Source organism: Pteropus medius, unplaced genomic scaffold (genome assembly GCF_902729225.1).
Source record: "Pteropus medius unplaced genomic scaffold, Ma_sr-lr_union100, whole genome shotgun sequence".
NCBI classification, from domain to species: domain Eukaryota; kingdom Metazoa; phylum Chordata; class Mammalia; order Chiroptera; family Pteropodidae; genus Pteropus; species Pteropus medius.
This window is the reverse complement of record NW_024349519.1, coordinates 16,686,372-16,705,103: the sequence shown is the minus strand read 5'-3', so window position 1 is coordinate 16,705,103 and position 18,732 is coordinate 16,686,372. Positions and strand designations below refer to the sequence as shown.

The window sequence follows — 18,732 nt, the reverse complement described above, 5'->3', positions numbered from 1 at the left end:
AGTATCAGGCCGTCCCCACCCCCCCACCCCCGCCCCCCACAAACCCTGCCCCGAGGCTGTGCTTCCTTCTAGTCATCTCTAGATTCTCATTGCTTGTTTTGGGTTTGGGGGTCGCCCTGTTAGATGGATGCTCCTCGGCCCAAGGGACCAGGGAGAGGCGGCCGCGGACTACAACTCCCAGCGTGCCCCGCGAGGGGGCGGGACGTGGCGGAGCGAGGCCAGGAACAGCCACCCCGGCTATCCGTGAGGCGGGGAGATCCGGCGGCGCCGAGCTGAGGTGGCGAAAGAAGAGCTCCCGGATGTGGAGAAGCTGGGGAGAAGGCGTGGGAGGAAGATGGACTCGGTGGAGAAGGGGGCCACCACCTCCGTCTCCAACCCGCGGGGGCGTCCGTCCCGGGGCCGGCCGCCTAAGCTACAGCGCAACTCCCGCGGCGGCCAGGGTCGAGGTGTGGAGAAGCCCCCGCACCTGGCGGCCTTAATTCTGGCCCGGGGCGGCAGCAAGGGCATCCCCCTGAAGAACATTAAGCACCTGGCGGGGGTCCCGCTCATTGGCTGGGTCCTGCGTGCGGCCCTGGACTCGGGGGTCTTCCAGAGGTGCGCATGTGCGAGAGTGGGCATCGCGGACTGGGCGGGGGTCCGGAGTGGGAGCTGGGCCGCGGGAGAAGCTGGGGCTTCTGGGGCTTCTGGGGCGATTGCTCCTGGAAGGGGTGTGCAAGATCAGGGGTGTCTGGGCCCCAGCTGAGAGCCCAGGGAGGACGGGCTCCAGCTTCTTCCTTGTTTTGTAGCTGCTAATAGTCATGACCTGGGACAGTTCCTGTCCCCGCCCTTGAGAATGCCATCCGTAAAAAGGGAAATTTTCTCTTCTCAACCTTCTCCGCCGCTCTTGTTGACGTTACAGGTTAAAGGAGGCCACTCCTGTGAAACGTGTGCGATTATATGTGAACTCTTAGACAAGAAGCCATTGGGGTTCCACTGTTGCTCTGCGTCTGATAACCACTTAGCGCTAATTGATCAATTAGGGAGGTATCGGGTTCATTAATGGAGTGGGGTGTGAAGGCTTTGTAGTTTCAGGTTGGAAATCTTTTCCTGACCTTTGAAAAATACTCAAAGCTATCTGCCTGTGAGTCAGCACAATCTAGCACTCTCTACGTTTATACATAGGTGAGAGATTGGGAAAGAGTATAGCTGGCTGTTTTATATGCTTGTAAATGATTTTATCATACCTTTGGAACCTTGGCTGCCCTAAGGACAGTTTTAATTGTGCATCATATAGAGACATTGCCATATGCCATGTTGGTTAGGAGTTACAAGCTGATGTCATCCATAAAAGAAAGGAGACAGAATTCTGTGCCAAGAATGAATTTACTCACAGTAATTTCAACCTAATTATATTTTAATTTGTTATTGCGGAAAGTAAATTATTTTCACCTTTTGATGTTTGGGTTTTGGTTTTTAAAGAGATGGCTGTTTTCGAAGCATATTATGCACATTAATATATGGATAATTGATTTTCATTTAACCCATCTTGTTTAAAAAAGCAATACCAAAAATGTATAAATTTACTAATTTCTTTAATGTTTTAACCCAAGGGAAGCATGGGTGGAGCGAGGTAAATAGGAGCTGGCACCCAGAAGATAACACTAATGTAATAGGAAATGTGCAAAAGAGAGATAGGGAAAGACTTAGGGAACTGGTTCAATTCAGTTAACATTTACTGAACCCTAATATCTGCTGTATACATCCAAGGGGATACCACAGTGAATGTGTCAGGTTTTTTCCTTGTGAAACCCACAGACTTTTGGAGATTTTTACCTCCTTACAAAGGGTGTACACTGAAAAATAACAGAGAAGGTGCATCCAGGCAGCAGTGATGTAATAAAATCCTATTTTTGTGAAGAACTAGAAATCAAAATCACATTTATAATAGATTGAGAACAAAACTTATTTTCAACTCTTTAGTTGCATGTGTCAGGAAACCTCTTTCAAACCGGATTAACAATAAAAAGGTAAGGCATGTTTGAAGTACCATCATCTTCAAAAGCAAAAATTCATTCATTCAGCAAATATTTATTGACTACTTATTATGTGACAAGCAGTGTCCTGTGTCTTTCACCAGAGGTTATAGCAGTAGCAATAGGGTCAGTCTTTAGTCTTGTGGAGCTTTTATAAAAATAGAGAGAGAGAGACAATATACAAACAAATATATACTTATCAAGTAGTAATAAATATTTTTTAAAAAATAATAAAGTAAGATGATGGTGCACTTTGTCACCAGAATCCTCTTTCTTGTTTTTTTTTTTTTTTTTGGATAGGCTCTCCCTTTAGGGTGTCAAGGTGGTCATGTTTAGAACTGCAGAACTTTCCAAACATAACGACTTTGTCCAAACTTAGGTTTGGACTTTGTCCAAACTCAAGCAAACTCCAGCATAGTTTCTAGCAGGTTAAGTCTGTGTTCTTAGGATGATCCCAACCCCCCTTAAAAATGCTTGCCTGAGAAAAAGCTCAATGCTACCTGCCAGAAGAATTTACTTTTGTTCTGGCAGGTAACCCATTAACCCCCTCTTACAACAGTTACTTTAGAAAGTTTGCAATGATAAGTCCCTTCTCTGCCCTTTGAGATCTAAATTTACCACCCAAAACTTTGCTCAAGAACCTGAGCACCATCTCTTTTATATGAAAACATTCTAGGAGATAACTCTCTCTCCTTCCCAGTCCCTAGGGGAGGATAAAGGCACCTTCATCTTGCACCTCTCCTGCTGTCATAAATTTAGACATTTGTTTCTCCTCTGTGGTGGGATAAGCACCAGTTAACAAACCCACATGGCCTAGTCACATGGACTAACCCCTCTTTAACATTCCTCAGTACCTTATCCTTAGCACACCCCAGCCTTTAAAATGTCTCCAGCCTTGTTTGGGAGAATATGAGTTCGGTTCATGCTGGATTTTTCCCTCTATTGCAGTAGTTAACAAATAGAACCTGTCCTCACTGCTCTAACCAGTATCTGACTTTGTTTATTCTTGACAGTATTCCTCATATCCTGCCGGGTTTAAGTACAGTCAAAAAGAGCTGTCCTCTTTGCAGCTTTAACAAAAGTCTCATTAGGTTTCATTGAGTCCCTGCTCATCCTTGAACCAGTCACTGTGGCTAGAACACAGTGCTTGTATTTGGTACGGTTTAGCCACACCCCCATCAAGAGAAAAATTGGAGTGCAGTTACCAAAAGGAGGAGTAGAAGCTGGAAGTCAAAACCAAATAAATAGCCATTACAGCAGACATTGAAGATTTTACCATGAAATGAGTGGAAAATAAATATATATATTGAACAATGATTTTCCTGTTTCCATGTATTAAAATGCATTTGTTCAAAATTCCATGAAAGAATAAATGACTCTTGAGTACTGTATTAACTTTTTCTGTGCCAGTTTTATTTAATACATCTAGACTAGAGTATAAACTCCCTGATGATGATAATGATGTGTTTTATACTTTGAGACACCTATGGTATCTGCCACTATACTGCTAATAGTAATTAGAAGAAATAAAACCAGTGTTTCCCTTACTAACAAAACGAGTATAACCTTTCTAACTCTCCCTTTTCTAACTTGCAATATTATCTAATAATGTGATTTTACTCTGTTCAGGTCACATAGCTGCTTGCTATCTGGCATCCTTTCTAGGGATCTGGAAAGTTTTAACTCAAAAGTTAGTAGAAGGGATCAGCACTACTTCCATGAAGTTTTTGCTGATTCCCCTCAGTGGAAAGTAATCATGCCTTTGTTTTCTCATGTAGAGCAGTGTTGTTCATACTTTCATTTAGTGCATGCACTATGCTGGGAGGTAAGATCGCAGACCCTGGAAGCAAAGTGTATGGATGTATTAACTGTGCAACTTTGGGTAAATCCCTTAATGACTCTGCTTCAATATTGCCATCTGCATAATGGACTTAAGTTTCTATCTCATAGGCCTGCTGAGGGGAATTAAGTAAGTATATACAGCCCTTAGAATAGTGCCTGGCGTATAGTGTGGATCTATCCTTGACATTTTCCCCTTGTGTTGAAGGTTTTTACAGTCTTCATCTCCCATGGGCCACAGGTTTTTTTTACTTGTAAAATGAGAATGTTGTGATCTTCAAAGTTCTTTTTAATGCTAATATTTTGAGCCAGATTTGGCCTGGGATGACCTCTACTAGATGAAAAGCTTCCTATGAGCAGGTACTATCTTACTCACTTTGGTATGCTTTATATATCGGAACCTCAATTCAGATATGTTGGTTTGAATTTAATTGACTTATTCTGAAGCTATAGTCACAGTTTGGAGCAGCCTTCCTGCCTCCTACCCTCTACTTTCTTTTTTCAACAAATACTTAACCCTACGAAGGAAATTAAGGAAATTTGACTTTTTTTTTTTTCAGGACTAGGTTATATTTTGGAGATTATTTTATTCAAAATCATGATGTGATTCAATTGAGGCAGATTTTCCTGGCCTGCTCAGAATCAAAGCTACCAATAATTTAAAAGTTATTAACTTGACTAGTTAGCAGTCAAGGAAAATGCTGAGATAATTTATTTTTATTTATTAAAAAGTTATTGTTAGAGGTGAGTTCGTAAGAACTTGATTTTTCAGCAGTGGTTCAGTGCTATGTAAGTACACCTCAGAACAAGTTGATTTTTTAAAATGTTGTCTAACATACTCGTGAAAAATAAACATTTGTAGGCTGCGGATTTATGACTAATGAAAGACCTATGTTGTGTTATCCTTAAATGGCACTTTATGATTTGAAATAACTTTCATAGGCACCTTGGTTGACATTCCTGTTCATCCTGTTAGCGATAGTATGACTTCATTTGAGGCTAAAGCCATTGGCATGAGACTTTGACATTTACTCTATACTTAATTTTAAATTTTATTAGCCCTGTTTGTTCACTTGCTCATTCTTTCTCTTTTGCCCGCCTTCATCTGATTCTTCTAATCCAAAGGAAAATTATCTACTTATTTAGACCCTTTAATAGATTATGATCGTTGTATTTTAAGTGTACATATGGGATGCTATTTTCATATCCCTACTGCCGTTCCTAATATATACAAATTAGACATTTGGACCTTCGTAGGTCTGAAAGCAGAACTTCAGTTTTACTTCCAACAGAGTTTGTGTCAGGATTAAATGAGACCTTGTCGATGTTTCTTTATTACCATTTCTATTTTATTATTTTGAATAGTGAACATTTATTAGATGTTTATTCTGTGTTGTGGTTGATATTTAATCCTAATAACCATATGAAGTAATTACTATTATCACCTCCATTATACTGAAAATTGAGGCTTTGGGAGATTATGGATATTGCATAGGGTCATTAGCTAGCATGTGGTGGAGCCAGAATTTGAACTCCTTCCTTCAGAGCCCAGGCTCTTAGCCATTTACTGTTTCATTCAATGAATATATATTGAGCACCTGTTATACAGCAGGCAGTATAAAAATACTTTGTAAAAAGTAAAGCATCATAGGTTAGTTATTGCTTCCTTACCTTTCTGTAACAGCGTAAAGGAAATTGCAGTACTGTGTTGGCCTCTGTCTCTATGCTAGGCTGAGAGTTTCTCAAGAAAATGGTCTGTATATTCTCATTGTCCAGACTAGTACCTGAAACAGAATAGGCACCCATAAACATCTCATCATGAATAAAGGAATGAAAGAATGATAAAAGGGAGAAAAAAAGAAAAAGAAGCAAATAAACCTCTTCCCAAACCTCTACAATTTCTTATTTATCTTTTAAGCATTTCAGAAAGATCACTGAATCCTGTGGTGTAAAGGGTTTCAGTAATTTATTTCAATTAATGATATAAATTAGATGTCAAAACCCATCCTTTTTGATTTTACTGTTCACCTTTTACAATATTCTGTTACCATCTTCTCACCCTTCCTTCACCTCTATTTTAAAAATTCACTAGGTTTTCATTGGAATTTTACTTTATTACATACCTTTAACTGACATTTCTCCAGTGAAAAACCTGTCCACAAATTATTTCAAATTTCAAGATGGAGGAAGACGGGCTCCTATGTTCTGCCTTGCACAGAGTGACATGAGTAGATATGAGCTAGTGGCTCGTATTATATACTAAAATTTCTTAGAAAAAAATTGCCAGAGGGAGGAGGGTGTTAACTTTACCTCTAGATTTAAATCCTTTTACATATATTGAAGGGAATAAACAAAATTAATAAAACATAGAGATGTCAGAAATTTTTATTTTAGTTACTTTCTTTTCACTGTTGGCATCTGAAACATGTAGTTCCTCTTTCTCTCAGGGGATGTTGAATGAAGGGGATAAAAGAAAAATATATATGCCAAAGACTAAATCATTACATTATCTTTGTATATTATCACTATTAAAACATTTTGGCTAGAGTAATATTCACATCTGTTTCCAGCAGTGGGAATTTGTAAAGGTCCAGGAAATTTAACTTCAATAGAGAGTAATACACCTTCCCAGAATAGCATTTACTTTTAGTCATTCATTATTCAAAGTCTAAATGGGCAACTATGTTGGCTGCTGTTAATAGAGTTGTTAAGCTAAACTCTCCTGAGCCAATCAAGTTATATTCTCCATTTCTCTAATTGTTATCAATGGCTGTAACCGAGTCAACTGATTGTGTTCAAATATTTATATGCCCGTCGTTAATTAGCCAAAAAAAAAAAAAATAGAGTTGGATATTTTTGTTATTTTGAGCCCAAGCTTGGACATTTCGTCTCTTCTAAACTTGAAACTCTTAGCTTCATGGTTTGGCTAAGTCAAGTCCACTTATTTTTTAGTAAGTGTATTAAAATACTTTATAAAATAGTCTGGATTTGGTTGGGGAATAAGAAGCCGGGTCTTCCTTAGTTCTTTTTAATTTGAACTTCTAACACTACTGTTTTGCTTTATATACCAGTAGCCTTAAAAATACCAAATATCTTTCCAATTTTATAAAATTATATCTAGAGCTACATAAATATTTATATAAATAACGTAGTATAAATACATAGTAAATATAAATCAAAGACATTTTTGATTCAGACATTAAGAAAATAGTTTATATACAAAATATAATTTTTTAAATTTTATAGTACTTTGGATCTGTAACAATATTTTGATGAAACAAAAACTAACATTATATAAACTGATTTTTGGGTTTTAAAGCTCCTTTTTGTCTTTAATGATTTGGTGATTTGCCTTTACTTATTTATTTATCTATTTATTTATTTATTATTTTTTTAAATATCTATACAGTGTATGGGTTTCAACAGACCATGATGAAATTGAGAATGTGGCCAAACAATTTGGTGCACAAGTTCATAGAAGAAGTTCCGAAGTTTCGAAGGACAGCTCTACCTCCTTAGATGCCATCACAGAATTTCTTAATTATCACAATGGTATGAGTTTAATAGTTTATTCAGAATCTTATGTAATTTCCAATTTGCTTATTTCATAAGACTTGTTTTAACATTTGCATTTAAGATCTTAGCATTGCTTGCTTGCAAAGAAATTTATTTTGATGTCCTTTTTATTTGTTTTGTCTTTTTAAGAGGTTGACATTGTAGGAAATATTCAAGCAACTTCTCCATGTTTACATCCTTCTGACCTTCAAAAAGTTGCCGAAATGATTCGAGAAGAAGGATATGATTCTGTTTTCTCTGTTGTGAGACGCCATCAGTTTCGATGGAGTGAAATTCAGAAAGGAGGTAATCTGTAATATCAGTCTTTATTTTAGGTCATTTTATGGAGAATCAGTTTTTTCATATGCAAATATTCTTTAGGAGTGAGGAGAGTAAAAAGGAAGCAGTAAAAGAGACTTGTGAGTCTTAACTGTGGTAGTTAATGACATTTCTAATCAGTTCTAAATCTTATGATGACTGAGACAAGACAGTGAGCCCAAATTAATTCTTCGCTTTACTTTTTACAAAGGGACATTTTGACCTTCTGTTTGTGTTTTGAGACTGACATATAATTTTTTAGACCAAATACTTTTATGTTTGTTCTAGACATGGTTGATAAACTCCATATAAATCAGAATTGTAGGAATAGAAAACATCCACCAAAAAGTTTTGGAGGACCTCAAGAATGAATTGTGGAATTGCTTCCCAAAATATATAACTCATTATGTAAGAAGAGTTCCATAGGGTTTAGCCACTGCCTGATTTCTAGCCAGATAAACTAGCAAAATATGTAATAAAGAATAGAATCACCAACAGATAGGTAAATATAACACTTGAGGACAGGCATTGTAGTTTCTGTTAGGTGCCCTGACATTTGTTGAATATAGGAAAGCTGGCCTAATTGTCTTAACATATGTGTGACTTAAGATGTTATTCTTTTGAAGATGCATCTTTCACATTATATCATTCCATTATATTCTGCCATCCATTGTTTCTTATAAGAAATCAGCTGTTATTCTGACCATTGTTTCTCTGAATATAATTTTCCTCAGGCTGCTTTTTTGATTTTCTCTTTATCTTTAGTTTCCATAGTTTGACTCTGATTTGTATTGCTGTGGTTTTCTTTGTGTTCATTTTGTTTGGAGTTCTCTGAACTTTTCCTATATATAGGTTGATATATATCATCAGTTTTCAAAAATTCTCTTCAGATATTTCTTCTGCCATGTTTTCTCTCTTCTCTTTTTGAGACTTAAATTTAAATGGATTTTAAACAACTTTATGGTATCCACATGTCTCTCACAGTCCGTTGTGTTTATTTATTTGTTGATTTTTCTCTTTGTGCTTCATTTTGAGTAATTTCTATTAACATTTGAATTCATTTCTTCTCACTTGCATTGGTGCACTGTAAAATCCTGTCCAGTGAATTATTTCAGATACTGTGTTTTTCTATTCTAAAATATACTTATAGATAATCTTTTAAAGATTCCACTCTCGGTTGAAATGCTCTATCTTTTTATCCTCTAAAAATTTTTTTTTCTCTTATTTCTTTAACATGTTCATGATAGTTATTTGAAAATTCTTGATTGTGAATTCCAACATCCGGGCCATTTATAGTACAATCTCACTGCCATGTATCTGGTGCCTATGAAACTTTACCACATATTTAAGACATGTTTGCTGAGTATTTTTCCTAATATCCAGCACTGGGGTGGAGTTGAGCAGAGGATGGTTTAGTTAGGGAAGTATGTAGAGGTTTTTCCTACAAGACTTTAGACATAGAAGTGACAACTAAAAGTGAAGAGAGATTCTTAAGACTCACCAGCCATTAAACACATACACAATACAAGTTCATATATACCCATACACATCCACAAACACAAATTTGGGGAAGATTAAGTGAAAAGGCAAAGGAATCCCTATATACAAATACTGAGGGCTTCATTCATTACATCATGTTATAATAATTAATGTTGATATTCCTGAGCCTTCATTATCAAGGATAATAATAAACATAATTTTATTATACTTAGTATGTTTTTAATTACTTAGTATATTTTTTAACTACTGCATATTTTTAACTAATGCATAATACGTTAAATAAATATTTCTATCACTATAAAAAATTTTAGTAATTTAATGGGGAAATCTTGTTTTCTGCAGTAATTCCATGAAAGTCATTTCTTAACCACATTAGACAAATAACATACATTGTATTTCTATAGAAACAAATAATGAGAAGTAGTTTAAAGAGCTCAAATATTGAATATGGATATTTTATGACAAATCATCCTTAACTACTTTCAGGTTGCCTTGATGTCCTCTCAGAGCATGATATTTATATAAATACCTTAAAATTTTAACTATGCAGAATTTGTCTATGAAATATTTTATTTTTTATTATTATTCAAAAACAAAGGTAATTCATCAGAATTATGGATTTTGTTAAAATTCTTTTTATTACTTATACAGATACAGAAATATTCTGCATTCTGAGTTCATTTTTATGCTTTTTTAAAAATTACTAAATTAACACTTTCAGTATTCAAAGTGGACTTACTACAGCTTTTTGCTTTTAGTTCGTGAAGTGACTGAGCCTCTGAATTTGAATCCAGCTAAACGACCTCGTCGACAAGATTGGGATGGAGAATTATATGAAAATGGATCATTTTATTTTGCTAAAAGACATTTGATAGAGATGGGTTACTTACAGGTTTGTGCCTTCATTTTGCAAAAATTTTTTAAACCCTTTCATATGTATACTTTGAGTTTTAGAAGAGAAGTCTGGCACAGTTCATAACGGAAAATATCAGCCCCCAGAAGAAAGGCAATGACTGACAAAGTTTATTTTCTGAGGCATTTATCCTGCAGACTTACCCCAAACTAATCTTTGGAATCCAGTCAATAAATATGCAAGGAATTCTGCTACAACTGTAACATTAAGATAAGAAGTGAATCAAGTGTGGAATGTTCTACAGGTGTCCAGGTTGTCATATCATTCCATTCAAAACTCTGTATTTAATTCATGGTTATGTTACTGTCAGATTGTGGTTGTATACTTGAATAACTTCTATTGCTTTAAAAAGAGACCCTACCCCACCCCCCAAAAAAGAAAAAAACTGTATAGTAGAGGTGAAAGAGCACCAACTTGGACATCAGGAAAACTGATTGCAGTTCTATCTCTATCTCTATGTAACCTTGAATATATTGTTTTTTCTGTTCTGAGTTTCCTTGCTCTAATTTTAAAATGAGCAGGTTGGATGTCTCTCTCATCTTTCAAGCCTACATGTTACACTGTATATTACTTGTTCATTTTAGTTATAGCTATTATTTATTTAGCACTTACTATGCACCAAGGACTATATAAAACACTACATAGGATATCTCATATAATGTGCACTGCAACAGAATAAAGTAGACATTCCTAGCCCACTTTTACAGAAGAAACAGCAGCTCTGAAAAATGAAGTAATTGGCTCAATGCAAAAAGAAGTAGTAAATGGTACTGTCAGAATTTGGATTCTTGTCCTTATGTTACTTAAAAAAATAGCATTTAAAAAAAATGCCCAAAACTCTACTCTCTATAATAAAATTCTTATGTGACTCATACTCTGAGGGAAAAATAGTTTTGCAATCTTTTAGTCAGTGTATAGGCAAATCTTAGTCTGGCTGTTTAGTTAAATTTGAGTATTGATGAAAATTAGATTTGACAGATAAAGATGCCACCCTCCTTAAGCTCTTTGCTAAGGGGTACTGTGGTTTGATCTTTTTCTAAAGTGTGGAGAAAAATGAAGTCTCTCATCATAATTAGATTTATGAAGAGACTAGCAATTTTGAAAAACGAAATTTTCCAGTAATTCGTCTTGACATTAAAATGAATGTAATCTTGGAAAGGCCTCTCCTCTCGTCCCCATACCCCAGGATGAAGAAACTGTCCTTACCTTTGCCCACACATGACCCAGACAATACTGTCTACTCCCATCTGTAGCTCAAGGATCTAAGATAATTCTGTACAATGGATACTACAGTTATTTTTCCTATCTTGCCACTAGTTGCAAATAGGAACAAAAATTCCAAAAACATTTATACTGCTTTTGAATGAAGATTGAGAGAGACTGTCAGAACAAAGGTGATACAGTTAGGAAATTTCTAGAAAACTCCTTGTGGTCAGAAAACTGGGGGATGGATATTATGTCTGGTTTTTTTCTAAACTTAAAATAGTAATCTATTCAAAGTAAAATGAGAACTTGAACTGTGTAGATAGAAGTTGAAAAATCTAAGGTTATTTATGTGGTTCAAATATATGGGAAACAAAAAGATAATCTTCCTCCCTCCCCCCGCAAAAAAATGATTTGTTGTATGTCACTAATATTACTGGGTTATTCTTTTTTCTTAGTGCTGTAGAAATGAATTCATTGTTCTATGTTATAGTAAACTTTTTGATATATGTGAATGTGTGTTAAAAACAGTACTCATGGCATTTGTTCTACCTTTAGGGTGGAAAAATGGCCTACTACGAAATGCGAGCTGAGCACAGTGTGGATATAGATGTGGATATTGATTGGCCTATTGCAGAACAAAGAGTATTAAGGTAAAAATAAGGCTTATGTAGCAGTTGTACAAAACCCTAAATTATTTTTAGTAGATATGTGTAATTGTACTTGTAGATGCTGATTTATGATACTCCAACCATCTTAGGATCTGTGTAACTAGTTTGTTCATGTGTGAAAGACAAATTCATAATATTTGCCTTTAGATGACTTAATAACCTAAGAAACACATAGTCCAGTTAGACCACACTAGTTCAAGTCTTTCACTGTAAGTTGAAGTGTATATTAAAGTAAATTCGAAAAGTAATATTTGAATAATTGAGTGGGAATGGGTTACTAAGTGTACTGATATTAGCCATATGAGAGGGAGTGATTAGTATTATACTTGTATTCAAAGGTCTATTTTGGTTTCTTTTAGATATGGCTATTTTGGCAAAGACAAGCTTAAGGAGATAAAGCTTTTGGTTTGCAGTATTGATGGATGTCTCACCAATGGCCACATTTATGTATCAGGAGACCAAAAAGAAATAATATCTTATGATGTAAAAGATGCTATTGGCATAAGTTTATTAAAGAAAAGTGGTATTGAGGTATGTGCCCCTGAATATATTAATGTTGTTTTAAGATTATGATTCAGGGTCAAGGAATATGTGAGGGAAATAAGAGATATGCATTTTTATTATCTATTACAAAATCTAAAATTTAGCCTTCACATGCCTAGAAAATTATTGTACTATTTACTTGTAGATGAGTAAAATGTCAATCAACAATTAATATTGTTTATTTAATAAGTATGAACATATTATTTTTAAATAGGTGCTATCTAGTTGCCATAAGATCTTGCAACAAGAAAGATTTCATAAAAAATAGATGTCAGCACTAGGAAAAAAGCAAATATCTTCTGGATTCATAAATGTAGCTTATTCTTATGATTAAAAATGTTAAATTCAAAATAACTTAATATTTAAGTGTATTTTCAAAATGAAGACTAAGATGATTTCTTATAATTCACTAGAAATCTTACATATGTGCTCCTAAGCAGCACAAAAGACAAGTTATAGACTTTCCTTTCGATAAATTGAATTATAGGAGACTCTTAGATGAATATCACAGTGTGTGTTGTTGTGTATGTTTTACCTGTAGATAGAATCCTTTCCACTGATAGAATCCTTTTCCAATGTCTTTCACCTTTAGTGTACAACTAGAAGTAAAATGTTTTAAAGCTTTATTGTTTTAAAATAACAGTTGGTTTTACTTAGTTTGTCCTTCAGAAGGTCAAAGGACTACTCATTTGTGATGTATTATTTACAGGGTATTATCTTATTCTGAAAGATTTCTGTTTATTTTCTCATTTTTCCCTTTTTTTTTTAAGGTGAGATTAATTTCAGAAAGGGCCTGTTCAAAGCAGACACTCTCTTCCTTAAAACTGGATTGCAAAATGGAAGTCAATGTACCAGACAAGCTAGCAGTTGTAGACGAATGGAGAAAAGAAATGGGCCTGTGCTGGAAAGAAGTGGCATATCTTGGTTGGTATCTTTTTATTCAGCCATAATAACATGAACCAGGATTTTTTTTTAATGAAATAGAAAAATAAGAAAAAAATTCCCAAGATTGGCATGATTGTAAGGAAATGGGAACTCTCTTACACTACTTACAAAAGTATTAAGTTGGGACAGCCTTTCTGGAGGTTACTTCGGTAATATTTATCAAGTGCAGCCTAGTAGAATGATTACCAACACATGCTATGGAGTCAAAACACACCATCAGCTAGCCAGTTTTGGTAGTGTAAGCCTTGGTTTCCTTATCTGTAAACGAACTGTTAAAAGTACCTATTGTCATAGGTCTGTTATAGGGGTTAATGACATAATCTGCATAAAACATTGTGCAGATTCATAATACATAGACGGTACACTCTGAATATTTTTAGCTAATTTTAAATGTAATAGTTTTGACCCCAAATTCCAATTCCAGGGAAGAAGTTGGACAAATGTGCCAATAATAGAAGAAAATAAAGAAACCCCAAATACCCTACAAAAATGGAATATCTGTAAAATCAAATACTATACCCATTAAAAACAATGCCATAATCTGTATTTATTGGTATAATCAGATGTCACAATTTTTTCACTTTAGTATTAAGCAAATATATTTATCAAGTATCTACTATAGGCAGGCTTTGACCTGGTTCCTGGGACTTAATACTTACAGAGCTTACAGCCTAATGATATCAATATTTTAAATATCAATAATGACAAGATACTAAAATACATAATAACTAAAAACCATGTATGATATAAATATTTACAAAGGGAATTTGAGCCTCCGAAGAAGCACAGGATGCTCCGGGAGCATATGATCTGGGGACTTCAGGAATCACCTTTAAACTATATGTGAAGATTAAGTGCAGAAAAATACTATAGAACGTTTGATAGAAAATGATCCAATTTTTGTAAGAAAAAAGCATTTTTATGAAACATATAAGAAACTCCAGCTATTATTATCTGTGCAACCTTAAGCAAGCTTCTCTAAACCTTAATTTTCCCATTTATAATATAAACACAAATCAAACTCTATAAGGCCATTGGAAAGAAAATCAGAGATAATGTAAAATATTTTACATAGTGCCTTCATATAATAATAATAATAGGTGTATCATTTATATAGGTAAAACTATAGAATTACATATACCAAAATGTAGTGACTATAAATAGTGATAATTAGGATAATTTTGATTATTTTTGCCTTTATTTTTTAAAAAGTTTCTGCCAAGATATGCATTACTTATATAACATAAGGAAAAAAAACTAAAAAGTAGAAGTTAGAAAATCAGAAAAATAGAGAATAGACTCCAAATTTTTAAAAATCAGAGCAGTGTTTTTTGTGTGGGCCACATAAAATATAACAATATATTCCTTAAAAATATCAAAACTTTTATAAGTAAAATTCAGTAAGTACAGCTTAGTTTGAGGGGTGGATAATGCAAAGTAATACCTTAATTTTCATCATCTTTCAGTGAAAACAATTTGAATTTCGATACATTTAATAATAAAAGAAAAATTTTCAGTAAATGTAGAAAAATGTAAAACAAACTCCTTCAATTAACATTTAATTATTAGTATTTGCTCTATAGTATAGTTATAGTTATACTCAAAATGGTGAGTATATTCTAAGGTACTGGGAGCTTCTGAAATTCATCCTAGCCAAAAAAAATGATAGGAGGCGGATTGAGAAGAAGTGAGACAGGAGAGAAGGGATGTAGTTATGTCAGTGCGATGATAATTTTTTGAACAAATCAGTGGTATACATACAAATCAGAACTATTACAGATTAAAAGAAACTTAAGATACAACATGTAATATGTGGCCCTTGTTTTTGATTCAAAAAATCAACTATAAAAAGACAATTTTGAGACAACTGGGGATATATGAATACTAGATTATTTGATGATATTAAGGAATTATTAAACTTGTTAGTTTGATGATATTGTGTCAATTTTAAAAATATATGTATCTTCTAGAGATAGATGCTGAAGAGTTTTGGGGTAAAATATGACGGCTGGGAATTTCTCTCTCTCTAAAACACTAGGGGGCAGGGAAAAGAGAAAAATATTGATAAATTATCTAAAACATTGATAATTATTCCACATGAACTTGGGGTTCTTGAATATATTTGAAATATTTCTTTAAAAAAGTTTAAATAATTCACAATTTATGTATAGAATTTCTAGTAATTATATGTGGCATGCAAAAAGTATATTCCATCCTCCTTTAACTGATGTTTATTTTGAATAGGAAAAACCCTAGACTTTAATTATACACTCAAGTACCTTAATATGGTTTCATTCCAACTGATCTGTAGGTTTTATATGCAGGGCTTTAGGTCTTACTCAAGTTAACAGAATTACTTATTGGTTATTGTTTGCATTATTTTGAAAGAATATTCTTTGTCTCATTGAGTATTCAACCAGTTTTTCTTTTACTTGGTAGGAAATGAAGTATCCGATGAGGAGTGCTTGAAGAAAGTAGGCCTGAGTGGTGTTCCTGCTGATGCCTGTTCCACTGCCCAGAAGGCTGTTGGATACATTTGCAAATGTAATGGTGGTCGTGGTGCCCTCCGAGAGTTTGCAGAGCACATTTTCCTACTAATGGAAAAGGTTATTAATTCCTGCCAAAAATAGAAATTAGTATAATGTTGGGAAAGAAAGCATACAGCCTTCTTCAGCCACCATACTTTTTTTTGATTAAGTACAATTCCATGTTCTAATGTTACAAAGAGTGTGATTTGATTTGTGATATATCGTCATATCTTTTAAAGCAAAGTCTTCTCAAGTTGCCACTCTAAAACCTTCTATGAAATAATCGTGCTGTACTTTTCTCTTTATGCAAGATAATATTTAGAAATTGATTACCGTCTTTCACAGATTTTTAGTAAATGCAAGTAAGAACATCATCAAAATTGACTTTGTATTTTACCCTGTAAACTTGTGTGTCTGTTTGCTTTTAATGATGCTATTTATTTTGGGACAGTGTATCTGGTAAGACATGCCCTTCTATTAATTAATAAAATTACATTTCGCAGACTTGATGAAAACTGTCTTGTTGCTAGAGAAAAATTTACCAAACATGCCCTGATTTCTTTTAAGTACTGACCATGCAGTCAGTGTGAGAAACAAATCACTAAATACTAGATATAAATTATCTGACTGTATTTTATATATACACATACATATAGCACATATATACAATACAGATATCTGAAGAAATATTGTGAAGGTTGTATATCGATTTGGAGTAAATTGTTTACAGTTACCTCTGAGGTCATGGTAATTCTGTGAACTAAATTTGGTCTCACCACAATTTTACAGCCACCACAAATTACTCTCCTACCTGATTAGATTCCAATAATGGGGCATTATCTCATAAATGTGGACACTTTAATAAACACTAACCGTTTCCTGTGGAACATTTACCTCTATTTAAACTATAAAAATAATTCATATAAACGTCTGGAAAGAAACAATTGATTCAGGCCAAGCTATATAAGAAGATGTTTTCCTTTGTCTGGACTAGGTGGATTTGTACAGTTCAGAGTCTGCTCAGATAGGCCAGACAAAATTTGGAGGAAAAAAAGGACCATCTTCTGTCTTATATTTCCTTAACATCTTGTCCTGGTTTTACTTCCATCTTTCTGGCTTTTCCACTGCAGACTTTATTTTCTCCTATTTCCTTAAATTTACCCATTCCCAAAGGTTCTAATTTTAGATCTTGTTCTTCCCAGAGGCGAGATCTATATTCAAAGTTTCAGCTATAGCTTCCATGCAGATGACTCCAAAATCTAATGACTCAGACATCTAATCTCTGCTGTGAGTCTGGTTGCATCTCAAATTCTTCATATTATAAGCTAGACTCCTGGACTTCGCCTCTCAGATTTCTGATTTTCTCATTGGGACATCACAGTCTTTTTTAATTTCTCCTTTTCATCTCTAGTCAGACACCAAATCTTAAGCTTGATACTTACTCACCCAGTATCTGTTCATTTTTACCAATATTATTGCTATTAATTTTTCACATTTGCTGTTATCTTTTAATGACAAAATCTTTTAATGACTCTGCTCACCAAAGGATGTAGCAAACATTCCCCAGTCCAGCTGTACTTTGGACACAACCTAATATTTCCAGCCTTGGTTTCTACTGATTCTTGTGAGTACCTTGACCTCAATCAAGTTATTCTGTGTAATTCCCCGATAATGCCTTTATTAGCCTATTCTCAAGATCTACTTTTAACCACCACATGAATCATTCATTCCTCAGAGAAGTCCTGCCAAAGTAAATACTGTGCATAAGTATACATTCTCAAGTCCTTGTTTCGTTTCAGTGACCCAAAGCCAGGTATAAGGCGACAACAACTAATCCTCACTGTGGTTCCCAATAGTAGTGAATTTTAGAAAAAAAAAAATCTATGTTCAGTTCTGATATGTAAAGAACTTAGAAGTCACCGACCCTTTCCTCACAATAAGGCTAACAGAAAACGGAAACTCAATGACTTTTCCTGGACATTGCAGAGAACTTAGGTCAAAGGGCAAATAGCCACTCCAAAGTCTGAAGAGACAGGCATACCCAGAGAGATACAGCACCCAACACTTATTTACCTGGAGCAAAAGCTGCTGGGTGCCATAAGCTAATAACAACACTTAATTAGTAATTTTGGTGATTGCTGGAGGTTGAGTGCAGACTAACGTGAGAGTAAGAAACTCCTAGCGGCTGCAGTCATGGGGGTGAGATTAGAGAAATTTTCCCTCCAGAAATGCCAGCAGGTTCTCACAGGATGATCCAAGAAAAAGTCCCCTATGGCCCTGGCAGGGAGAAGAGTAGCCATTGTGAAACCCTCCCAGGTCCTATCCTCCAGCACCTGGCAACAAGTAATATGCCCTCTATGTTTATGAATTCAGTCCGCCTTTTCATAGCTGAATAATATTTGTGTGTGTGTATCCATTCATCCACTGATGGACACTTAGGTTGTTTCCATGTGTTACGAATTTGTCAAATCAGCACTTAGTAAGTGGAGCACAGATATATGGTTAAACCAAGATGGCAACATAGAAGACTCCCGAACTCTCCTCCTTCCACTCACACACTTGAATGTACAGCTACAAGTGAAGAAATTTCCTTTAAGAAATCCAGAAACTAGCTGGGCAACTCCTATACATATGGCAAATAAGAAAAATACCCACACTGAAACTGGTAAAAAAAAGGCTGAGATCCACTGGTCATAACCACCACC

At 34.9% G+C, this 18,732-nt stretch overlaps 1 protein-coding gene across 1 annotated transcript; it reads left to right on the top strand.

Annotated features, from left to right (window-relative positions):
* The first annotated feature begins 223 nt into the window (after nt 1-223).
* Nucleotides 224-16,536, top strand: CMAS (cytidine monophosphate N-acetylneuraminic acid synthetase). Its single transcript, XM_039882520.1, has 8 exons — nt 224-594; nt 7,261-7,403; nt 7,557-7,712; nt 9,983-10,116; nt 11,899-11,993; nt 12,371-12,542; nt 13,325-13,478; nt 15,939-16,536. The coding sequence occupies exons 1-8, from the start codon at nt 335-337 to the stop codon at nt 16,127-16,129; spliced, it is 1,305 nt and encodes a 434-aa protein (XP_039738454.1). The 5' UTR covers nt 224-334; the 3' UTR covers nt 16,130-16,536.
* Nucleotides 16,537-18,732: the final 2,196 nt, after the last annotated feature.

Bases quoted from the DNA above. Each gene is read 5' to 3' on its own strand.
- CMAS (XM_039882520.1), top strand. From the start codon at position 335: ATGGACTCGGTGGAGAAGGGGGCCACCACCTCCGTCTCCAACCCGCGG. The intron at 10,117-11,898 runs GTTTGTGCCTTC...TTCTACCTTTAG, and splicing joins TAGAGATGGGTTACTTACAG to GGTGGAAAAATGGCCTACTA. The intron at 13,479-15,938 runs GTTGGTATCTTT...TTTACTTGGTAG, and splicing joins GAAAGAAGTGGCATATCTTG to GAAATGAAGTATCCGATGAG.